At 42.1% G+C, this 26,252-nt stretch overlaps 1 protein-coding gene across 1 annotated transcript in view; it reads right to left on the bottom strand.

Annotated features, from left to right (window-relative positions):
- POLN (DNA polymerase nu) overlaps positions 1-26,252 on the bottom strand; it is a 150,804-nt gene that overhangs the window by 51,107 nt on the left and 73,445 nt on the right. Inside the window, 3 exon segments of the mRNA XM_034670987.1 lie at positions 8,785-8,899; positions 9,803-9,880; positions 10,808-10,865. Of these exon segments, the coding sequence (XP_034526878.1) occupies positions 8,785-8,899; positions 9,803-9,880; positions 10,808-10,865 (251 nt within the window).

Here is a 26,252-nt window from a genome sequence, read left to right as displayed (position 1 = left end):
TCTTCCTCTGGGGAGGAAAACAAAGATTTTTGAATAATAACATATCGTACCACGCAGCCCACCCTCTGGCCACACATATTTGCTTTCCTCCTCCTTGCCAAGGTCCCATCTGAGCAGGGTATAGGGATTTTGTGCCAGGTCTTGATGTGGCTCCTCTTGCTCTGTAGGTCAATGGACTAAAGAATCAAGGCTCTTTCCCGGCACACAGCTGATGTTGGGTGGGACGGATGACGGCAACAAACACACCCGTCTGGAAAGGGAAGAGTGCGCGACACATGGCAGTCAGTGGTGCACAGCATTCTCATTGGGTAGGTGCTGAGAGGGCCCTTCTCTGGCCCTTGATTAGGCCCTGAATCTGTTCCCCAGGAGTATATTCCTAGTCCATTGCTCTCCATGGCCTTTTATCCATTTCCTGGGATTTCCTTTTCCATTATATTTCTTGGCTACATGTAAAAGGGCAGTGAGAAATTCTCTTTCCCTGGGGGATGAGCATGTATCCCAGCCGGTTTCTTCCTGTACGAGATGTGGGGCCCTAGGTTTTAAGTCTCCAACAATCAACACCTCTTTTAGTCCAGACTGCTGGTCCTCCGGCCAGTGCAACTCTCAGAAATGTAATCAGGTCCATTTCACTTCATCCAGGTCCACGTGCCAGCAGACCCACCCACAATTCATTTGGAGATGTATCCTCTTTCTAGACTTTATTGCAGTTACCTTGAGTTTATCAGGAGTTTGTGGGAAAGCTGCCGCTAGTCTCTTTTTGTCTGGAGCTACATGGTCAAACTAAAAACTTATGGGTGTCCCCTTGATTCTTTCAGAGATATTAACAGTAGCCATTAAGGTCATACCTTTAATTTGTTAAAGGCGGTGTTTTAATTGGCTTTTGTTGTTCAAAATCCTTTTCAGATTCTTCTTTTACTGGTTGGAGATGAGAATCATTTTTATATTCAAATGCATAAGACTCCAATTTTCTGGAATTTCTATTCCCTTGCATGCCTCCTTGTACACCGGCCAATTGTTTTCTGAGTTTGTTTCCTACAGTACGTTGTCACAGTCAGACAAGCCCGACCAGAGCATGTCCTAGTGCCCTGTTGGTCTACTCCGCCCAACGCCTTAGCTCGTTAGGGTGTTATTTGCCTCAAAATTATCACAAAAGACAATTTCACCAAATGTTATACCATTTACCAAATGCCATCCTCCAGCCTCCACTAGATGTCTCCTCTATGCCTGCACCCACTTTCTGAAGCCAGTGCTACATGTTTTAGGATTCATTGTACAGCCTCTTACTTCTGGCACCAAGTCCTATAGATCCTGAGAAAGGCCAAGCGATGCTGCCATATAAACTACTCCCAAATCTTACTGCCTACAGCAAGGGTAGTCTTTCATCTCCACTGTATTTTGTTCCCAGGCCAGTCTGCCATATATAATGCAGGACAATGGAGCGGTCTCTATCAATGTCGCCAGCTATGGTGACAGAGAGAAAAGAAATCAAGAGGAATCACCTGCAATTTCTTAAAGCCTCAGCTTAGCGGGACACATGTCACTTTTGCTTACATTTTGTTAGCGAGAGCAGGTCACAGGCCCAAGTCTGACATCTGCTGGGAGAAAAGCACCACCTTCCCCCCAGACAGGGGGAGCGGCCCACAACACTCTCTATCGCACTTGCCTTATGAGAGAATATCTCAGGAGAGCTCCCCCAGAAGGTCTGAAAGAAGTAAAATTAATATATTCTGCAACAAAAAATTCTTTTTCAAGTTTCACTCTGAAAATGTTGAGATGAATGCACAGCCCATAAGGAAAGATTTTTACCTGCATTTCGTAAAACTTGTTAGGAAACCACCTAATTGGGCAAATATGTAATGATTACTGTATAGACAGATGCCTTGTGGCCTGTCTTGGACGTGCAGGGTAGAATGGCTATCTTCCATGTGCATCTGAAGCTGCTGAAGCTGGTGGCAGAGGCCCTAAGATCGGTCCTAGACTGATGTGACTCCGGGGGCAGGTCCCAGCTCTCGGCGTCTCAGGCTTTCAGTGATCAGAATCACAGCTTTACAGAGGATTTCTAAGACTTGTTCCAAGTCTCCATTTTTATATGTAATCTATATATCCTTAAAGGTTTTTCAAGGAAATTGCTAGTCTTTGAAAATGTTACTAAATATTCCAGGATAGAATCTCAACTTTCCATTTGCTTTTGAGTTTCAAACAATAAGACATTTGCATGAAACAAACATTTTTAAGAGTATACTTGATCTTGTGGCTTTTTACCATGTGCTATTCTAGTCCTCTGTTTGGAACATAAAAATCATTTCCACACCGACTAATTATAGTCTAAGTCACAAGTATGGGGGATTAGAGGCAACCATCATGCAAATATTAAAAGCTTCTTATCTTTGAAGTTCTCTCAAGAATGAATACAAGCTAATAAGACGCAGAAAAGACATACACAGTATCCAGTATAGACATGAACTTCTCAAGTTGGCTTTATGGGTGATCAGCTTAACGTGAATCTGAAGAGAATTATTTTCTGCCTGATACTTCGTACCTTCTTCAAAAATCAGTTGAGCATATTTGTGTAGGTCTATTTCTGGCTTCTGTTTTCTGCTCCATTGGTCTCTGCCAACACCCCACTCTCTTGATTACTACATATTACATCTTAAGATCAGATAGTGCCTCCTCCCACTTTATTCCATGTCAAGATTGTTTTAGCTATTCCAGGGCCTGTGCCTGTCCACAAAAATCTACACTAAGCTTATTTATGTCTACAAAGCACTTCCTTTGGTTTTAATAGGGCTTGAATTAAGCCTATGGATAAATCTAGGAAGACCGGACGCATTTACATGTTGGGTCTTCCATGCCGCGGGTGTAGTGTGTCCACACTCACTAGGTCCTCTTGGACAGCTTTCCCTGGCACTGTGTAATCTAACACATTTGGATCCCGTACGTCCTTTGTTAACTGATCACTTAAGTACTTCATTATCTCTGGATACTTTGTATATGACGCCATTATCTTTGGAGTGATTTTAAATGGTCTTGTGTTTTAAATTTTGATTTTCTGCCTGTTCTTTGTCAGTTTATATTTTATGTGTGATAGCGTGTCTTGTGACCTTGCTGAACTTCCTAGTTCTAGGAGTTAAAAAAAATTCTTTTCTTGTATGTTCTTTAAGACGTCTACATAGACAATCATGTCATCTGCAAACAGAGTTTTATTTCTTCCTTTCTAAGCTGCACACCATTTATGTCTTTTTCTCGCCTTATTCAGTGGCGAGGGCTTCAACGTCATTCAATACTAACAAGCTGTCCCAGATCTTAGAGGGAAAGCATCCAGCCTCTCACCATTAAATGTGCTGTTAGCTGCAGGTTTTTTGAAGGTGCTCTTTACCAAGTTGAGGGAGTTCCTCTCTCTAACTTTCTGAGAATTTTTATCATGAATGGATGTTGGATTTTGTCAAATGCTATGTCTGGGTCAAGAGAAAACATCACATTATTTTTATTTGTTAGCTTAATCACATGTGGATTATATTAATTGATTTTCAAATGTTTAACCAATCTTGAATGCCTGAAATAAATCCCACTTGGAAATGGCAAACAATTATTTTTAGACGTTGTTGGATTTAGCCGGCTGATATTTTGTTGAGGATTTTAGGATTTTCACCTAAGTTATGTGAGTATATTGGTCTGTAGTGGATTTTTGGTTTTTGTTGTTGTTGTTGTTTACTTAATTTTTACTCTCTTTGGTTTAAGCATCAGGTAATACCAGCTTCGCAGAATGAAATGGGAAGTGTTCCTTTCTCTTCTATTTTCTGGAAGAAGTTATATATAATTGGGTGTTAATTCTTCTTTAAAGGTCTGGTAAAATACTCCAGGGAGGGGCGCCTGGGTGGCACAGTGGTTAAGCGTCTGCCTTCAGCTCAGGGCGTGATCCCAGCATTGTGGGATCGAGCCCCACATCAGGCTCTTCTGCTATGAGCCTGCTTCTTCCTCTCCCACTCCCCCTGTTTGTGTTCCCTCTCTCGCTGGCTGTCTCTATCTCTGTCGAATAAATAAATAAAAAAAATCTTAAAAAAAAATACTCCAGGGAAAGCATCTAGGCCTGGAAATTTATTTTTCAGAAACTTATAAATTACAAATTCAATTTCTTAAATGATTATAGGACTATTCAGATTACTTATTTCACCTTATCTGGGGTTTGTAGTTTATGGTTTTCAAGAAATTGGTCTGTTTCTCCTAAATTGTTGGATTTTTTAGCATAAAGTTGTTTATCATATTCCTTTATTATCCTTTTGATGCCTGTGAAATCTGTATTAATATCCTCTATTCCATTCCTGATAGTGATGATTTGTGTCCTATTTTTATTTTTGTTGGTTTATCAATTTTATTGATTTTTTAAAGAATCAGCTTTTGTTTCATTGATCTACTTTATTGTTTTCCCAGTTTCAATTTTATTGGTTTCTGCTCTTATCTTTTATTATTTCCTTCCTTGTCTTGCTTTTCATACCTCAGGAGAGAGGGCACGGGTGTAACAAAATCTATCACATGCTTAAAAAACTCTGTGTTATGTTATATCCTCACTAGAGGGAGAGTGAAACATAAGAAAGGGGGCGCCTGGGTGGCACAGCGGTTAAGCGTCTGCCTTCAGCTCAGGGCGTGATCCCGGCGTTATGGGATCGAGCCCCACATCAGGCTCTTCTGCTATGAGCCTGCTTCTTCCTCTCCCACTCCCCCTGCTTGTGTTCCCTCTCTCGCTGGCTGTCTCTCTCTCTGTCGAATAAATAAAAATAAAATCTTTAAAAAAAAAAAAAGGAAATCCAAATTTACTAAAATTATTAAAAAAAAAAATAAACATAAGGAAGGACATCTTCCAGGAAGAAGCCAGGTCAGCACTTGTGTTTCAGGTACAGAGGAGGGAAAAGAGGCAAAGATAAAGCACAAACGATGGGTTTAGGAAGAGGTGCTGAGCACCCCCAGTCACCAGAGAACGCGAGTCAGAATCCCAGTGAGAGGACACCTCACACCCACCAGGACAGCTGGAACCAAACAGACAGATAATAAAAAGTACTGGTGAGAATGTGGATAAATTGGAACCCCATACGCTGCTTGTGAGAGCGTAAAGTGGTGTCGCTATCTCGTTCCTCAAAAAATTAGATACAGTTGCCATTGAATTGTACATTTTAAAATGGCTAAGATGGTAAATTTTATGTTATTGTGTCTTACCACAAGAAAAAAAGTTAAACACAGAATTACTATATGTCGCAGAGATTCTGTTAGGTATCTACCCATCGGAGGTGAAAATACATGTCCACACAGAGTTGTATGTGAATGCTCACAGCAGGATTATTCCTAATAGCCAGATGGAAACCACTGAAATGTCCAACAACTGTGAATGGATAAACAAATGGAAGATTATTTGCTTGTTTAAACCAAAATATATAGAATATGTGATTCCATATAATGGAATACTATTGAGCCATAAAAAGGAGCGAAGTACTGATATTTGCTACCACAAGGATGAACCTTAAAAATATTATGTTCAGTGAAAGAAGCCAGACACAGGAAGCCACATATTGTATGATTCCGTTAACGTGAAAAATCCAGAACAGATGAATGCAGAGAGATAAAGAGTAGACTAGCGATTTCCATGGGGGAAGGAAAAATGGAGAGTGACAGGAATGGGGATGGGGTTTCTCTTTGGAGGGATGGAAATGTTCTGGAATTAGGCAGTGGCAATGGTTGCACAACCTTGTGATGTATTAAACACTGCTGAATTATACACTTTAAGAAGGTGAATTTTATGGTATGTAAATGAGATCTCAATTTTAAAAAGAACCAAATGGAGCAAACCAAGGAGAAGGACATCTCCCTGGAGCAGTGGGCCAGGAGACAGCAAGGGACTTGGAGGTACCCAGGGTCCGTGACAGACCCCTGCAGAGACTCTGAACTAGGGCTCACAGGTGGGCAGCACCTGAGTGTGCTTGTGCTGTCTGTGGACCTCATCGCCAACTGCACTCTGAAGAAAGGTAGTCATTGTCTTAGATGGGAAGAGTTCCAGGCTTCTAATTGGAAGAAGAAAAACCTAAGTCGGTAAAGTGAAAGTTTGTTTAAAAAAGCAAGAATGAGCCAGCAATGAGAAAGAACAAGGAGTAAGTATAGACTTTTCTTGTACTTAAACAGTAACTAAGGACTCCAGTGGGGTTGGAAATAGGATTTCCCTGAAGGCAAACCTAGACAGTTTTTATTGTTTTTTGGGGGGGGGGAGGTGAAGTTAACAAGGGGAAATGAACAATGCTAGAGTAGAAATGGAAAATAAAGGGAATCCACATGAAGACTGCCATGTAAAGTTGTACTAGTTGTGCACTGCACAACTCTAGGAGGTGCCATTCACACTGATGTGTAAATGTGTGGCATTGCATAGAGCTGTGCAATGCACCGTTCTGATTTCCTGTTTTTGGCAATAGACGATGCTTCCTCTTTTGAGACAGGAATCTTTGAAGACAGAGGAGGACATACAACGACATATTGAGGCAAAGTGGGAGGGAGTTCAGGGGCTCATGTGTGAGGCCCTCTTCTTTGTCATTTAAGTAAAAGGTGAGGTTCTCTTTCAAGATTAAGAGAGGAGAAGACATTTGTGGCAAGCCAAAAAACATTTGAAGCAGCTGATGAGTAGAGACTAGTAAGTGTCCCTCTCAGGTTGGATGACCCAAATATATGGTGGACTCACTCACTCACCACTTTATGGCTTCCTGCAGCACCTTGGGGGTGAGCAATAGGAAAGCAGAGAATGGGACCACCCAGGGCTGGAAACATGCAACCGGGGGGGAGAAGTAAAGGGAGCAGCAAGTCCTACATGGGGCAGCTAATGGAGATCGATGGTGAGGCAGGGGTCCATCAAGCCTTCATTTCCCTAGTGGTCATCCGGCAGGCCACAACTGCACGTCCAGGCATGCAGGAGGCATGGAAGGGGAGTCTGGGCTGCATTCCAGGTGGGACTTGCAGGAAGGGAACATGTGTAGGGGAGGAGGGCAGGCTGGGAGTGGGAAGGGGGCCTCGAGATCACGGTTGGGAGGTGAGGAGCGGCTGGCAGGAGAGGAACCCAGGCCACAGCTCTGCGAGATCTCAGTGTGAGATGGGCCCTGCCCAGCAGGGTGGCCGGTGGACGGCAGGCTGCTGGGAACTGGCTGTGGGCCTGACCGCTGCACATACTGCCAGGCCTGCCATGCTGTCCACACGCTGCCCCACCGCCTGGTGCTCTGCTCTTCTGTGGAGTTTGTTGCTTCCCCTGCGGATGCCATCATAACCCTAATATTCACAACCACTCTTTAAAGCCCATCTCAGTGTACAGCAATGCCTTCTCTCCTCTGTCACCTTGACAACAATACCTTTTCCTGGGGGTTTTTTGTTTTTGTTTTTGTTTTTAATTCAAATAAGTATTATGGTGGGGGGTTTCTGGAGAGGAGATGCCTTCTGGCCAACAGGACTGTTTGACTCCCATGCTATTCCCTCATTCATTCACAGATGTACACTGAGACTCCACATCTCATGGTACAGGGCCATGAGGCCCTGCCCTCCATGAGCTGACATTCCAGTGGGACAGGCAGGGTGGAGACAATGGACAGATGCATAGCGGTGGGGAGGGCAGGTCCTCGAGGGAAGCCAAGGCGTCACTCAGTGAGCTGAGGGTGAGTCATGGGGACACTCTGAGAAAGAGCTTCCCGAGCAGGGGGAAGGGAAGGCCTGAGTGAGGCGTGTACCTGGAGCACCCGGTGGCTCAAGGGGGCCGAAGAGGAGAGAGGCCAGCACTGGTGATGGATGAGGGGACGGAGAGGAACATGCAGAGGCCTGAGAACACAGAGGGCCAGGCTTTGTGGAGCGGTGGCTCCAGGGTGACTCCTGAGGGTGAGCGGACGTCAAGATAAGGTGGAATGGGTGAGGAGGCCCCCAAGAGGGGCAGCCCGGGGGAGAGGCCTGCAGGGGGAGGGAAGGTGGTGCCTACAGCTGCTGAAGGAGGGGGTGGACAGCAGGTGCGGTGCCTCTTCTTCCTCGTAGCAGCATCCTGACTTAGTTCCAGGCAGCGGCGTAGCTGGCCCTGGTGGATATTGTGACTATTCCTCCAGAGAGTGGTCGTTACCAGCCTCCCTTGCAGCTGCACAACCCTGCTCTGGAACAGCAGCACAAGAGCTGTCTGCAGCAGGGCCCTGGGCAGGACTCCTGCCCCCTGGCAAGGGCAGTCTGAGGGGAGAGCCCGCTCTCTAGCCCACTCTGCACCAGAGGCAGCCTGGGTACGGCAGCCAGGAGAAGGAAAAGCTGACTAAGAACACTGATGCACAAGGACAGGCGTTTGAGGACACTGTAAAACTGCCCAACAAAACCCGAGGCTGTCTGCCTCCAGAATTCTCTTTGAGTGCTGGTCACTGTCAGGCAGGGACTGTCCTTGCAGCCTGAGGTGCTCCTGGCCCTGACGGGGTGGGGGTGCAGAGAGGAAGCACTCGCGCCCAGACCCGCCACATGCACACTCCCGTGGAAGGAGCATGGACTCTCATCTGGATTCTTCCAGTATCTCTATTACATTCTCTAGCAATGGGCTACATTTTTGGTGGAGAAGAGCCATCGGTTTTTTTCATAATTAGGGAAATCTTGGCATTCTAGTTATCTACTCCTCTTTTCAAAAGGATTAACTGCTAGAGAAAAATATAATTTCCTTCTTAGGAAAATAGCCTTGGAATAACTTCAGGCTTTTAAAATCACATCAGCATTCTTGCAGATCTGATAACATTGTGAGCTCATATATCTTACCACTGTGAAGTCAGGGTGGAAAATACATCATCTCTTTCAGATTCCTGGAATAACTTCAAAAGCTCTGGATCCCCAGATAAGTGTGCAAGAATGCGCAGTTCAATCTGTGAAAAGTCTGAGAGAGAGAACCGACATGAATTCTGACTCTACCACCAGTGTCCTCGACGTTGCTCCCCATGCCGCAGCCCGCCCTCAACCTTCCGTCCCCACTGCAGCATCAAGAGCAGCATATCCCACCCATCTGCCAGGGTTCTTTGGCCTCAGGGCCACTGGCCATCCTGGTGTCTGCAAGTCTAAGGGACTTGTCCTGCCTTCTGTGAGGCCAGCAATGTCTGTGGGATAGGCCGTATGCACTCATCTGTTCATTCTGTACATCAGAAGTTTAGAGGGGCCTACGGGTGTCAGGTGGTGTGCTTGGGATTTGATAGTGAACAAAAAAGATGAGCCTTTCTTCGTGGAGCCCATGTCCTGGGAACAGGAGACAATGTGCGTGAGTTATCTGGTATGCCAGAAGATGAGAAATGAAGGAAAAGACAGATCAAGAAAGGAGGTTCAGGAGGGAGAGGGTGTCAGTGTATACCTCCTCAAGAAAGTGACATTTGAGCAAAGGCGTGGAGGAGGCGAAGGAGGGAGCGAGATGGTACCTAGTGAAGAGGTTCCATGTGGGCATGGGGTGAGGCTGGCCCATGCTGGAGGCCAGCCCATCTGCAGGCAGCCAGTGGGACAGAGAACCAAGAGTCACGAGGACAGTGAGGAGAAAGGAGGAGCAGACTGGGTGGGACCGTGCGGGGGCATCTTGGATCTGGAAAAGGGGAGGGACCCTAGAAGCAGATCTGCTCTTAATTTACTATGAACAAGAAATCTTTCCTTTGTATAAATATTTGCCTTAGGATTTATTTTACAGGATGAACTCTGTAAGTACCTTCGAATTATCCACCTTCCAAGTATCTGAACTGAATGAAATGTGTAAAGCGAGCCACTGCGACACGGGCGTCTCTCTGGCATGGTCTGCACGTACCTGCTGCCAGGAAGGTATGGCCCTCGGGTGCAACAAACATACTCCTCGGGGAGATGGTGAGCATCGCGCCTTCCACACCTGAAACGTGATTTCAGGAGTACTTGGTGAATTTGATCATAAGCTGATTCATAGCCATTCCTCACACAGTTTATTTTACTATCATTCTAAACTCAAGAGTCCAGATTTCTGACTTTTCTGAATATCTTTGTTAATATAATTTAAAAGCAACATGGTACTGCTGAGAGTAAAGTAGGTTTTCTGTTGTTAAAATTGTACATTCTGTCTAGAATTCTTGGTGAGGAAAAGCTCAAATATTGCTTGAATGTACTCCAGTAAGAATGTTCTGGAGGCCCCTGAAGCCTCACCGCCCAGAAGACAGGCTGTGGGGAAGTGTGGGTCCTACGACGCACAGAGTAGGTCTGAAGGGCAGTAGGAGACAAAGGTGCTTGTGGTCACAGGTCCTGCTTAAGGGCGACCGTGTAAATACTCCCGCACATTCTTCACTGTACGTGCTGGCCCAAGAGAGGTGCAGGGGCACCCCATCAAGGGTGAGGGAGTTGGGGGGATTGGCCCCAGATATGACCTTTGTCTTTTTTAGAAATGCAACTGTCAGCATTACAGTGGAACAGCTCTGAAGAAAGAACAGTGTTAGTATGCTTTTATAAACATTTCCAGTAGCTTTCAGACTTTAATGAAAGGCAGTCCTATTGTATGTTTGTTTGTTTTTTTCTCTATTGGGAAGTTGGTGGGGGAGAGATGGTGGGAAGGGAGCTACTTTCCTTGTATAATTATCATCTATGTTTACTTGTAAACCGCTAAAAGGGAGGTGCCATATCAGTTTAGCTGTGTTTTATTTTTCAATGTGTATTTAAATCCTGGTCATGCAAATACAGAGAACTTGAGGAAGGCAAAGAAGTTAGTTATACAGAAAAGCAATTATAAACACTTGCAGGTTTTTGGAAAATGTTACCCAAGACTTCAGCAAAGTAGAGAGAAATGGGTTACCTTTAAAATTTTGCGGTTTAGTAATTTGAATTGGATGCTTGGAGATACCTTGGATATTCTGTTAATAATAAGAGGAGAAAAGCTTTAGCTGAAATACTACTAGTAAATTAATCTGTATCATTTGATGTTATTATTTTTTTAAATTATTTTTAAAGTAAACTCTGCCTAACGTGGTGCTTGAACTCATGCCCCAAGATCAAGAGTCCCATGCTCCACCAACTGAGCCAGCCAGGCGCCCCCAAATCTGTACCATTTAAGGGCATTTAAAACATGTCACGTTTTATTAAACCTTAACAAGACAGCTAATGCCAATGTATTATGCATAAGCACATACACAATACAAGCGTCTAATACGGAAACATGATTTTGGCAAGTACACCACCAAGTATAGTCAGCAAATATGAGAACGATTCTTTCTGACTCCAGCCTGTGTGGCCCTTAATGTAATTACATACAGTAATGCTGTTAGCAGCAGCCTAAATTACAAACCTAAAAATTTCCATATAACATGCTAAACATAGATTTCGTGAAATTTATATACTGTAGTTTCCCCTTAAAAACATATTTTAAGACGAAACTTCTGGTCCCTCCACCCTTACCATCGCCCTCCCCTGGTGCTCTTGGCACTCGGTGCTGGCCTCGGTCTTGGTGTGTGCAACTGTCCTGTGGCTGCTGGCCAGCGTGTCCACATCCCCTGAAGAGCCTTGTGACAGGTCACTAAGCACCTTCACACCCTTACGACTTGGACCAAACAGCTGCTAGCTTCCCCCCTGTCACCACCACCCAAAGCAGGAGAACTTTGGCAGCAACGCCCTTTTGTGCTTGGCAGTACCTTCTGCAGAGACACCTGCTCTACCTGGTGATGTAAGTCCTTGGGCATTGCTTGGTCTTGGCTCCCTGACTGGATCTGGTGAGGCTGCCAGATGTCTCAGACCCCGTGCTTTGGGCCCAGCAACTCTGGGTGGGAAGGCAGGCACTGTCACCCCATTTTTTAAGGTAAGGACACCGAGGCCCGAGGTATGAAGCTAATGGCTCTCAACTTTTTTCTACAATAGCATCATGTGGTATCTTAAAACAACACCAAATATTCATGTGATAAGCTCAGTAACAGAACAGATATGACAGAAAATGAGAGCCAGTGAACTTAAAGACAGTAGGAACTATCCAGTGTAGAGGAGAGAAGAAAAATGTTGGGGAAACATGAACAGAGGCTCAGGGACCTGTGGGATAATACCAGAAGTACCATATTTCAGTCCCTGACAGAGAAAAAAGAGACTAGAGCTGAAAAAATAAAGAAATAATGGCTAAAATTTCCCAGATTTAGTGAAAGACATTTTTTTCAGATTCAAGAAGCTGAAGAACCTTAAATAAGATGAAATAAAAGAAAATCGGGCCCAGAAACACCATAAACTGCTGAAAACCAAAGATGGAGAACAATCTTGAAAGCAGCGCAAGAGAAATGACACAGGACATGTAGAGGAGCGGCCCCGTGGGTGGCCGTGGACTTCCCGTCAGGAGCCAAGCGCTGAGACCACAGTGGGGCTGACGAGGGCACTGTCACCTCGGAACCTGCTCTTCAGCAAACTGTGTCCTCAGGGAATGAAGGTGAACTGAAGCCATTCTCGGATGACTAAACATGAAGAGAAGATGTCCTCAGGGGGCCTGCTCTGAAAGGAGTGCTAACGAAGGTTGCTCAGGCTGAAGGGAAAGGTCCCAAGAAAGCCTGCAACTTGAGAAATGAAGAATGAGTGACAGAAATGCTCAGTACCCGAAGCGTAAAGACTGTTTTTTCAAGCTCTTTAGAATACTTACTACTGTTAAAAGCAAACACTGTAGCCATTTCTGGGGTTTTTACCATGTGTGCAGATGTAATGCATGGCAGCAATGACAAGATGGTGTTGGTAAGTCTTCCACAACTTTCTGGAAGTGGTAAAATGTTAAATCCAAAACTACACTGAAAATTGATATGTATACAAAAATCCCTGTAGCCCTCACCAAAAAATATATAATGAGGGGTGCCTGGGTGGTTCAGTCGGTTAGGTGGTAAACTCTTGGTTTTGGCTTTGGTCACAATCTCAGGGTTGTGGGATCAAGCCCCACATCAGGCTCCGTGCTTAGCGGCGAGTCGGCTTGAGATTCTCCCCCCGCCCCCGGCTCCCTGCTCATGCTCTCTCTAAATAAATAAATAAATAAATAAATAAATAAATAAATAAATCTTTAAAAAATATTATACAATGAGATGTAGCAAAAAATCCAATATACAAATTGAAATGGAATTCTAAAAATTATTCAGTAATTCAGAGAAATGCAGGAAAGAGGGAACAGAAGAACAAAAACAGAAAGAACTAACAGAAAAACAAACTGGCAACCCAAATCCAACCATATCAATAATCACATTAAGTTTCAATACTTTAAACACACCAATTAAAAGAGTTTGAGTGCACAAATATAAGACCCAACTATATGTTGTCTACAAGAAATTCACTTTAATAAGATTTATTTTTTTTTAAGATTTTTAAAATTTATTTGACAGAGAGAAAGACAGCCAGTGAGAGAGGGAACACAAGCAGGGGGAGTGGGAGAGGAAGAAGCAGGCTCCCAGTGGAGGAACCTGATGCGGGGCTCGATCCCAGGACTCTGGGATCACGCACTGGGCCAAAGGCAGATGCCTAACGACTGAGCCACCCAGGCGCCCCCACTTTAATAAGATTAAGATAGATTACAAGTAAATGGGTGAAAGAGGATATGCCATGCAAACAGTGATTAGAAGAACTCTGGAGTGGCTATATTAACATAAGACAAAGCAGCATTCAGAAGGGAATTTACCATGCATAAAGAGAATATCACAGAATGATAAAAAGGTAAATTTACAAGGAAATATAAATTCTAAATGTGCACACATCTAACAACAGAATTTAAAAATACTCAAAGCAAGAACTGACAGACCTGCAATGAGAAATAGACAAATCCACAATTACACTTAGAGGTGTAAACACTCCTCTCTCAGTAATATGTAGAAACGTAGAGATAAAATCAGCAGGGATACGGAAGACTTGAACAACGCTGTCAACCAGCTTGACCTAACTGACATTTATAGAACAGTGTATCCAAAGACAGCAGAACACATATTCAAGTGCACAGGAAATATTGTTCAAGATAGACAATATCATAGTTTGTAAAACAAGCAAATTTAGAAAAATTGAAATCATTCAAAGTATGTTCTCTGACCATAATGAAGGTAAACAAAAAAACAGTAACAGAAAGATATCTGGAAAATTCACAAACGTTTGGACATTAAACAACATACTTCTTAATTTGCCAGGAGTCAAAGTAGAAGTTTCAAGGGAACTTAGAAAATATGTTGACCAGAATGCAAAAGAAAACACACAGTATCAAAATCCATGAGATGGGGGCGCCTGGGTGGCACAGCGGTTAAGCGTCTGCCTTCGGCTCAGGGCAAGGTCCCGGCGTTGTGGGATCGAGCCCGCATCAGGCTTCTCCACTATGAGCCTGTTTTTTCCTCTCCCACTCCCCCTGCTTGTGTTCCCTCTCTCGCTGGCTGTCTCTATCTCTGTCAAATAAATAAATAAAATCTTTAAAAAAAAAAAAACCTAAGATGAACATTATCCTTGATGGTGAAACACTCAATGTTTTCCTTTGGAGATCAGGAGCAGGGCAAGGATGTCTACTCCCAGGACTCTATTCAATACAATAGAGGAAGTCTGAGCCAGCATGATAAGGCAAGAAAAAGAAATAAAAAGTATACAGTACAAAAAAAGAAATAAAATGGCCATTATTCATGGAAGACATGATTGTCTATGTAGAGTAACCCATGCAAACTACAAAAAAACTTCCTGGGACTAATAAATGAGCTGACCAGGGTACCAGGATATAAAGTCAACCTACAAAAATCAATTGTATATCTACATATTATCAATGAACAATTGGACATTGAAATTAAACAATGCCATTTGTAACAGCATCCCAAAATACCTAGGTAAAAATCTGTATGCTGAAAACTACTAAAACCTGATGAAAGAATTCAAAGCCCTGGGGTGCCTGGGTAGCCCAGTCGTTATGCGTCTGCCTTCGGCTCAGGGCGTGATCCCGGCATTTCGGGATCGAGTCCCACATCGGGCTCCTCGGCTGGGAGCCTGCTTCTCTGCTTCTTCCTCTCCCCTGCTGTGTTCCCTCTCTCGCTGGCTGTCTCTCTGTCACATAAATAAATAAAATCTTTAAGAAAAAAAAGAATTCAAAGCCCTAAATAAATGGAAAGATATAGCATGTTCTTGGATTAGAATACTCCATATTAAATGCCAACGATCCCCAAATTGATCTACAAATTCAACACAGTCCCAATCGAAATCCCAGCAGGATATTTCATAGCTATCAATGAGATGATTCTATAATTATGGATCATATGTCTAAATGTAAAACATAAAACTCTAAAACTTTTAGAAGAAAACTTAAGAGAAAATTCTTGCGATCCTGAGTTACACGGAGTTCTTAGATAGACACCAAAAACATAATCCACAAAAGAAAACACCTGAAAAATTTGGCTCCATCAAACTTTTAAAAACATTTGGTTTGGAAGGATGCTGTAAAGGGAATGAAAAGCAAGCATTGTACCAGAATCAATTTTTTTGGAAATCATACTGGATTCAAAATATATAAAGAACTCTTAACAAAACTCAGCAAGGAGGGGTACTCCTAGAATGGCAGAGTGAGGAGCTTGCCAACTCATTCTACGAGGTCAGTATTACCTGATACCAAAGCCAGACATTAAACAAAATACCCTACATAAATAAAGATAAAAAACCCTCAACTGAATATTAGCAAACTGATCTAACAACATACAAAAAAGATTATACACTATGACCAAGTAGGATTTATCTCAGAAATGCAAGGTTTGTTTAAAATCCAAAAATGAAGCATCTGCCTTCAGCTCAGGTCATGATTTCGGGGTCTGGGATCAAGCCCCACATCGGACTCCTTGCTCAGCAGGGAGCCTGCTTCTCCCTCTGCCTGCTGCTCCCCTGCTTGTGCTCTCTCTCCCTCTCTCTGGCAAATAAATGAATAAAATCTTTTTTAAAAATCCAAAAAAAATGTAATACAACAGATTAGTAGAATAAAGGACAAAAAAACACATCATCCTCACAATAAAACATTAAGAGCAATTGCCAAAATCCAACACTCATTTATTTGAAACTATCTCAACTAACTAGGAAAAAAAGAGAATTTTCTCAACCTAAGAGCATCTATAACATTTACTCACTCTGAGTAATTCAGTGTCATGGCTGTATAAAATAGGATGTGTTCTCTACCCAATGGAATGCCAAATCAGGACCAGGTCAGACTGTAACTAATGCACCCAGCTAAATGCTCCTGGTTTCAGGGTCACCCAGCAAACAAGCACACAATTCCTAGTATTATTTCTCCCAGGACTCATAAAACATCAGCTTTAAGGTAAGTCACTGTACCAAAGAGAGAACCAAGTTTCCCATTTGTCCTAAGAAAGCAGTAATGTTAAGTTTAAATGGTTTATTTTTAGATGAATATGAAGGAAGCCTTTTGATAATTAAATGCCAATTTTTATGTTTATAATATAAAAAAATTACAGAGTAGAAACTTCACTAAATACCTAACTTATAGATAGCATGCTTTATTAAATATGTTCTTCCACAGAACACAATCCTGAGAAGGATGTTGGCCCCTGCCAAGCTCTTCATGGGTAACACCCTCCCATTGCTCCGCTGCACTGTGTCCCAGCCAGATCTATGTCTGCTCATGTACATGGGATCATGTTCATAGATGTATACAGGAAATGCCACAGCGCTTTTGCACTGGCCTCTGTGATGAAAACAGCAATTAGACAGTCCTGTCCCTAAAGCCTCATGCACAAATGAACGCTCACACATTTGTCTGTCAAGGTGAGCCGTGACTGTACATGCATGTGAGTTATCCCTAAAGACCAAGGGTGAAATAAAGTGACTATGGGGGCTGTGCGACAGCTAACAAGAGCCTGAAATATCTGAGAAGCTTAGCTTAATACCTTAATACCTTAAGGTCCATCCACGTTGTTGCAAATGGCAAGATCTCATTCTTTTTTATGGGTGAGTAATACTCCATTGTATATATAGACCGCTTCTTCTCTATCCATTCGTCAGTTGATGGATACTTGGGTTGCTTCCATACCTTGGCTATTGTAAATCATGCTAAAATGAACACAGGGGTGCATGTGTCTTTTCAAATTAGCGGGGTTTTTCCCCCTTTGGGTAAATACCCAGTAGTAGGATTACTGGATCAAATGGTATTTCAATTTTTAATTTTTTGAGGAACCTCCATGCTGTTTTCCACAGTGGCTGCACCAATGTACATTCCTACCAAAAGTGCCTGAGGGTTCCTTTACCTCAGCATCCTCACCAACACTTTTTTCTTGTCTTTTTGATTTTAGCTATTTTGACAGGTGTGAGGTGTCATTGTTTTGATTAGCATCTCCCTGATGACGCGGGATGTTGAGCATCTTTTCACATGTCTTTTGGTCATCTGTATGTCTTCTTTGGAAAAACTGTCTATTCAGGTTCTCCATTTTTTATTGGATTAGTTTCCTTTCTTTTGGTGTTGTGTTGCTTAAGTTCCTTATATTTTAGATATTATCACTTTATTGGATATATTATTTCCACTTCCCATTCTTTTGGTTGCCCTTTCATTTTGTTGATGATTTCCTTTGCTGTGCAAAACTTTTTTATTTTGGAGGAGTCCCAATAGTTTTTGCTTTTGTTTCCCTTGTCTCAGGAGACAGATCTAGAAAAATGTTGCAACAGTGGATGTGAAAGAGATTACTGCCTATGTTTTCTTCTAGGATTTTTATACTTTCAGGTCTCATGTTTATGTCTTTAATCCATTTTGACGTTATTTTTGTATTTATTTTGTGATCCAGTTTCATTCTTTTGCATGTATCTGTCCAGTTTTCCCAGCATCATTTATTGAAGAGACTCTTTTCCCCATTGGATATTCTTGCCTCCTTTCTGGGCTCTCAATCCTGTTACACTGAACTATGTGTCTATTTTTGTACCAGTACCATACTGTCTTTTTTTTTTTTTTAAGATTTTATTTACGTTTTTGACTGAGAGAGAGAGCACAAGCAGGGGGAGCAGCAGGCAGAGGGAGAGCGAGAAGCAGGTCCCCGCTGAGCAGGGAGCCCAATGTGGGGCTCAATCCCAGGACTCCAGGATCATGACCTGAGCTGAAGGCAGACACTTTGCTGACTGAGCCATCCAGGTGCCTCCATACTGTCTTGATTATTATAGCTTTGTAGCATATCTTGAGATCTGGAATTGTGATATCTCCAGCTTTATTCTTCTTTCTCAAGATTGCTTTGGCTATTTGGGGTCTTTAGTGGCTCCATACAAGTTTTTGTCTTATTTGTTCTACTTCTGTGGAAAATGCTATTGGTATTTTGATAGGAATTGCACTGAATCTGTAGATTGCTTTGTGGAGTAGGAGCATTTTAACAATATTAATTCTTCCAATCTATGAGCATAGTATACCTTTCCATTTATTTGTGTCTTCTCCAGCTACTTTCATCAATGTTATGTAGTTTTCAGCGTATATGTCTTTCACTTCCCTGGCTAAGTTTATTCCTGGGTATTTCTTTTTGGGGGGATGCAATTGTAAATGAGATTGTTTTTTAAATTTCTCTTTCTGCTGCTTGGTTTTTAGTATATAGAAATGCAACAGATTTCTATATATTAATTTTGTATCCTGCAACTTCACTGAATTCAGTTATCAGTTCTAATAGTTTTTTGTTAGAGTCTTTAGGGTTTTCTACATATAGTATCATGTCGTCTGCAAATAGTGAAAGTTTTACTTCTTCCTTACCAATTTGGATGCCTTTTATTCCTTTTTCTTGTGTAATTGCTGCAGCTAGGACTTCCAGTACTATGTTGAATAAGCATGCAGTGAAAATTTTAATGTTCCTGGGTCCCCCTAATGTGCAGTAGTCTGGACAAGGCCCATGAGGCTTTTGAACATTCTAGAGCAGAACACAGAGTGAGCACATAGCAACATGACCATACATCAGAAGGACTACTGTAAGTTTTCCAAACTATGGAAAGTAAAAGTAAATTGGGACTTCATTCTCCTCTAGGTTATAAATTTCTCTGCCTTAATGTACCATCACAGATGGTATGAGAACCATTTCTGAGCCCCCTGTGTAAATAAACCCAGCCAGATTCTCTGGGACAGTGAGACCCACTACAGGAAGTGCCTTGTGCTCTGTACCTGATTTTCTTTCTCCACTTCCATTGACTGCATTGGGCCCCATTATGGCTGGAGAGAAAAAGCGCTAGTAATAAAAACTGGGCACACTCTTAGCATTTGTTTTCATGGTGAACTTCGGTGTGCTTAAAAAAAAATAAGAGAACTGATCTAGAAAATTCAATGTTAACAGCCTTTATTTCACATTCAGCAAAAGGCAAGGTGCAGAGGTGACATTTTAAGTCTACAATTTAGCATTTGTTAAAATGTCAGTAGTTGTAAGTGAAAATGTCAAGCAAACTATGGGGGAAGACAGCAGCACCCAGGAGGTCCATTCTCCCATGGCCCTCCTACTCAGGTGCTGTGTGGGCCTGGAGATGGCCACCACCAGTCCTCTGCAGTGTGGCCAAAGTGTCCAAACTGCAGATGCAATACCAAGGAGGCAGCAGAAATACAGCAACAATAACGGCAGACCTGTCTCTAGCATCCATCCTTGGAACCTCTGGAATGAGGCTGAATGGCAGTGATCATCACAACGAGGGTCACAGCTGGCTTCCCTTTGTCCTGGTCTCTGTATGACAGTAGCAGCAGCAGCAGCAGCAGCTTCCAAGCACCACATGAGGTGCCTCTGATGGGCTGTCAGGAACAAACGAACAAACTGCACTCCAGCAGGACGCAGCCTCCTGAGGGTCAGGCTGTGGTCATGCCTGTGGTGTTACGCCTGTGTCCTCGGCAACTATGACCCTTCCTAGCACACGGGGCAGTCAACAAATATTAGCTGAATGAATGAAATGAGAAGGAAATAATCCCCACAATAACCTGGAAAGAAGGCATTATTTTTAACATTTCATGGATGGGAAAATGGAAGTTTCCAGCTAGAGTCATACTGTCAGCAACTGAGCTGGAATTTGAACTCAGGTCTGCTGCAAACCAGTGCTCAGCTGCCTCTGGAGTTCTGTCAGATAGTGCCAGATGTTTCTTGAAATAATTTTTCTTTTTCTTTTTTTTTTTTTAAAGATTTTATTTATTTATTTGACAGAGATAGACACAGCCAGCGAGAGAGGGAACACAAGCAGGGGGAGTAGGAGAGGAAGAAGCAGGCTCATAGCAGAGGAGCCTGATGTGGGGCTCGATCCCATAAGGCCGGGATCACGTCCTGAGCCGAAGGCAGACGCTTAACCGCTGTGCCACCCAGGTGCCCCTTGAAATAATTTTTCTTAAGAATACAAGGGAAAACAAGTAAAAGCCATGGCAGTAAAAACATAGGAAGGAAAATTGGTTCAGAGAACAGGGTAAGGGCCACAAAGACATACCCAAGATAGTAGTTCATGCTGAGCTAACACTCTAGTACTTGACCTCATCTGCAGCCCCAAGAGCAGCATGAGCCTTGTGCTGTGTGGAGCTGGGGCTGGGCGAAGGGCTCAGATGGCCTTGGCGTGCCCTGAGCTGCACCTCCCTACATCCACATGGCCCCAGGCGGCCCATTCCTTCACCTTAGAGCTTTTGTTTGGTCGTCACCTCCTCTGTCAGTGCCGCTCTGTCTCCCCTCATGAGCATCGTCCCCCTGTGCTTTTGATCCTTGCCCCTGCAACTCTATATTTTCCACAACATTTTGTCATCTTTCATATTAGGACTTATTTACTATGTTTGCTGTCTGCTCATGCCTCCAGCCCCCAGACGCCACAAGGGTAGAGGTGGTGATGCATTCAGCACAAGCACCTTGAACAGCCTGGCATGTAAGAAGTGCTCAAGAAACATCTGTTGAATGAATGAATGAATGGGCAGCAGGAGGAAATGGTTTGGAGAGGGAGGCAAGGGTCAGAACACCAGGAACCCTGGACACCAGGTAAGGAGAAGAGAATGTGGCTGACCTGTGAGGCTCTCTGGCTGCTGGGTGGGAGAGTGGGAAGGCCCACAAAGACAGCCAGGGTGAGTGGGATGAGAAGGGCAGCGAAGAGCAATGCCCAGGAGGCACGCTCCACAGGACCTGGCAATGGGCTAAAAAAGCAGGGCTCCCACCTGAGCAACCAGGGGAACTGAGGAAGATTTGGCATAAAAGGATAAAATCACTGCAGCTTTTTTTTTTTTAAGACTTATATATTTAGTTGAGAGAGAGAGAGAGCAGAGGGAAAGGGTGAGAGAAACTTAAGCAGACTCTGTGCTGAGTGCAGAGCCCGACGCAGGGCTCAGATCATGACCTGAGCTGAAACAAGAGTCAGATGCTCTACCTACTGCACCGCCCAGGTGCCCCCACTGTGAAGTGATCCATGGAGAATGAGGGGACTGCTCTTTTTACTCTAAATAGAAATCAGAAACTATTTCATCCCTAGAATAACAAAGTATAAAGATAAAAACATCTCATTTGGGTTTCAAATAGTGGTGCAGTTAGCAATAATTACATGACTTCTTGATAATAAATAATTTGATAGTACAATGATATTATATGGGAGATATTCATCAAGTAAGCAGAAAAATCACATGCCAACAATGTAAAGACCCTGAATAGAATTACTTTAAATTAGCTACTTTAACATGTATATAGGTAATGATGAAATAGGCTTAAATCTTGTATCTGGAAAACAAGACTCTTCACTGGATGGTGCCACCTAAGCCTGAAAGCAAATCTCCCAAGCATCTTACGGAGCAACAACCTAAGAATGGCAGGCGCACTGGAAAACAGAATAGAACATTTCCTGTTAGAACAGTAATTCTTATTTGTGCTGATAGCTAGGGAAAAAAAACCCCATAATCATATCGTAATAAAAAAAATAAAAATAATAAAAACGTAAAAGTCTATCTTAAAAAAAAAACCAAAACTCATAATCTTGTCACGTGTGGAGACACTGGCTATGGGGGCCACGAGTATTCTTTTCCTTCTTCCTTAGAAAATTACACTCAGATTGTCATTAAAGGCTCCCACCTTTAAGCCAGCCAGCAGAGGCCGTCTTGTGGCCACAGTGACTAGTTTAAGGGTGGCTTGGGCTATTTCAGAGAGATGCAAGGAGATGCTTGCTGAGGACATCTGCAAAAGATGCTTCCTCCTCCTTTCATGGAAGCTACACGGAGAGATGTGTTAATCCCCACTGGGGAGAAACTAAGCAGTTTTTGCCAAGACCTGCTGGGATGCTGAGGAAGAGACCTGCTGGGATTCTGAGGAAGAGAAGTTGGGAAATGGGGGACAGAAGCTGGACCTGTCTGCCAGGTCAAATCTTGCCAGAAGCTAGCCTTTCCTTGTACTTCTAAGTTAGGTAAGCTGAAAAATACACCTTGATAGTTTAGATCAGTTTGGGTTTGATTTTCTGTTGTTTGCCACTAGACATATTTGAATGAATACTTGGACAAGCACTAACTTAATCACCCAGTGTAGACACTTGGGGAAAAGCACTCAGTCAGTGCTGACCCCACACTCATGGTCCTCCTTCTCAAGGTGGCATGGGAGGGGAGGAGCCTGCTCTCTCTAGCCAAAGGACAGGAAAGGGACAGCCCAGCAAGACAGAAACCTACTCCAGTCAAATACTGCAGAAAAACACTGTGGCTGAGTTTAGCAAGTAATTAGCATGAATCCCCCACCCTTCATACCTGGCCAAGCTCCTCTCAGTAATTTTCTACCCAGTGACTCTGTCCACATTCCTACTGGCCTTATATCCCCAGGTGCCCTTACTGTATTTTTAGTTGAGGTCAATCTCTCTCCCCTGTTGCAATAATCTTGAATAAGCTCTTTCTTGCTTAACTCTGTCTGGTGCAATTTTTCTTTTACAAAATACAACATATCAAAATTTGTGGAATATAGTTAGAACAGTGGGGGAAAGAGAAATTTTATAGCACAAAAAATGTATACATGAGAGAAAAGGAAAAGTCTTAAAGCAATAATCTAAAGTTGGACCTCGAGAACCTAGAAAAATAAACCCAAATCAAGCAGAAGAAATGAAAGAATAAAGAACAGAAATCAATAAAATTGAAAACAGAGAAAACCCACTGAAACAAATAGCTGGTTTACCAAAAAGATCAATAACATTGATAAAACTCTATCTAGACTCACAAAGAAAAAAGAGAGAAGACACAAATCACCAATATCAGGAATGAAATAGGGGACATCACTACAGATCCTACAGACATCAAAAAGATAAGGGAATGCTACAAACAACTATATGCACATCAATTTCACAAATAAGACAAAATGGACTAATTTTTCAAAAAATACAACCAACCAAAATGTACCCAATATGAAACATGATAATATGAATAACCCTATAAATACTGGTAAAATTGAACACATAATTTTAAAACTCTCCAAAAAGAAACCTCCTGGCCCAGACAATTTTGTTAGCAAATTCTACCAAATATTTAAAGAAGAATTTTTTTAAAAGACGTTATTTTTAAGTAATCTCTACACCCAACATAGGGCTCAAAGTTACAACCCTGAGATCAAGAGACACATGCTCTAGGGACTGAGCCACCCAGGCATACCTATTTAAAGAATTAACACAAATTCCACACAATGTCTTCCAGAAAATGCAAGAGGAAGGAACATTTCCTAATTCATGAAACTAGTGTTATCCTGGTATCTAAACCAGATAAAAACAGATCTCTATTTTTCATGAATATATACACAAAATCCTTCAAAAATATTAGTACCTATTGGCATTAAAATAGACATATAGACCAATAGAACCAAAGAGAGAGCCCAGAAATAAACACATTATTATATGGTCAATTAATTTACAACAAAGGAGGCAAGAATATCCAATGGGGAGAAGACAATCTCTTTGATAGATGATGCTGAAGAGCCTGGACAGATCCATACAAAAGAATGAATTTAGACCACTATCTTACACCATGTAAAAAAATCGACACAAAATGGATTAAAGACTTGAATGTAAGACCTGAAACCATAAAACTCCTCAAAGAAAACGGTAAGCTTCTTAACTTCAGTCTTAGCATTGATCTGACTCCAAAAGCAAAAATAAACAGGTGGGAGTAGATCAAACTAAAAAAGCTTCTGCAAAAGGAAAAAAAAGTCAATGTACTGAATGGGGAAAAAATTGTAAATTATATATCCTGTAAAGGGTTAATATCTAAAATATATAAGGAATCAAACAACCCAATAGCAAAAAACCCAAACAATCTGATTAAAAAACGAGCAGAGGACCTGAATAGATATTTTTCCAAAAAAGACATACAAATGGCCAACAGGTACATGAAAAGATGCTCAACATCACTTATCATCAGGGAAATGCAAATCAAAACCGTGAAGAGATGTTATCTCATACCTGCTAGGATGGCTATTATTAAAAAGACAAGAAACAATAAGTTTTGGGAAGGACGAGTAGAAAAAGGAGCCCTTGTACACTGCTGGTGGGAATATAAATTGGTGCAACCACTGGGGAAGCAGGGTGGAGACTCCTCAAAAAATTAAAAAAAGAACTATCATATAATCCAGTAATTCTACTCCTGGGCATTTGCCTGAAGAAAACAAAAACATGAATTTGAAAAGACACATTCACTCCTATGTTTATAGCAGCATTATTTACAATAGCCAAGCTATGGAAGCAACCCAAGTATCCACTGATGGATGAATGGATTTAGAAGATATGGTATGTACATACAATGGGATGTTATTTGGCCATAAAAAGGAGATCTTGCAGTTGTGACAACATGGATGGACCTTGAGAGTATTATGTTAAGTGAATTAAGTCGAAGAAAGACAAATACCATATGATTTCACTTATATGTGCAATCTAAAAACAAAACAAAAGAACAAACAAAATAAAACTCATAGATACAGAAAACAGGCTGATGATTATCAGAGGGGTAAGGCGATTGGGGAGTGGATGAAACGGGTTAAGGGGGTAAACTGTATGGTGACAGAAGGTAATTAGACTTACTGTGGTGATCAATTTGTAGTACATACAAAAATTGAATTATTATGTCATACACCTGAAACTAATATAATGTTATACATCAATTTCATCTTAATAAAAAATATATTAGCACATAGAACTCGCCATATATGTACAAAAATATGATCCAGCAATTGCATTCTTAGCGCTTAATCCCAGGGAAATGAAGACTTAAGTTCACACAAAAATCTGTACATTAATGTTTATAGCAGCTTTAGTTATAATAGCCAAAAACTGGAAACAACCTAGATGTCCTTCAAAATTTTATTGCCACTGTGGGGCGCCTGGGTGGCTCAGTCGGTTGGGTGTCTGACTTTTGGTTTCGGTCTAGGTCCTGAACTTGGGGTCATGGTCTCAGGGTCATGGGTTTGGGCCCAGCCTCAACCACCTGTCAGCCTCCCCACCCCCACACTGGGCATTTAGCACGGAGTCTGTCCTTCCCCCTCCCCTGCTCTCCCCACCTCACTTTTGCGTGTCGCATGTGCACTCTCTCTCTCTAAAACAAATAAATAGATAGATCTTTAAGAAAAAAAATTGATTTGCCACTCATACCTAAGAGCTTCAGATGGTGATAAGTTGCCCATAGGGAACTTAGTATCTTTTTTCAAAATATCAGATATTTTAAATTTATTCTATTGGGAAAAAAAAACAACAAATTTTCTCAAAATTATAAAAAAGATCTCCTATAAGATATAGATTCACTGTTAAAAATACTCTTAAGGGGCACCTGGGTGGCTCAGTCGGTTAAGCGTCTGCCTTCAGTTTAGATCATGATCCCAGTGTCCTGGGATCGAGCCCCCCCATTGGGCTCCTCGCTCAGCAGGCAGCCTGCTTCTCCCTCTCCCTCTCCCTCTGCTTGTACACTCTTTCTCTGTCAAGTAAATAAATAAAATCTTAAAAAATATATATTCTTAAAAAGACTCTCTTGACTAGAATTCATTTATTATATTCATCAAGATTCCATAGTATTATGGAAATTACTAGTTTATCAAACACGACCTCCATATATAATTAATATTTACATGATAATAAACTATCGGAAGAAATTTTACTTACTTAATGAATAGAAGTTGTAAGAACTAATGCCATATGTTTTTACCTAAAATGTTCTTCCCCCAATAATATATTAGCTGTAATTAGCACTCAATAACTAAGATTTAAGTGCCCAATTTTATTCATTATTTCAAAAACATTTAGTGACCACCTGTCATATGGTAGACACAAGGTCATTTCTGGGACAAAATGTTGAGACAACTCGAAGAGTGTATAGTAGAAGGAAGGCAAAC

This window comes from Ailuropoda melanoleuca, chromosome 11, assembly GCF_002007445.2.
Source record: "Ailuropoda melanoleuca isolate Jingjing chromosome 11, ASM200744v2, whole genome shotgun sequence".
NCBI lineage: Eukaryota > Metazoa > Chordata > Mammalia > Carnivora > Ursidae > Ailuropoda > Ailuropoda melanoleuca.
Note: the sequence above shows the minus strand (reverse complement) of the source record. Positions and strands in the feature narration are given on the sequence as shown.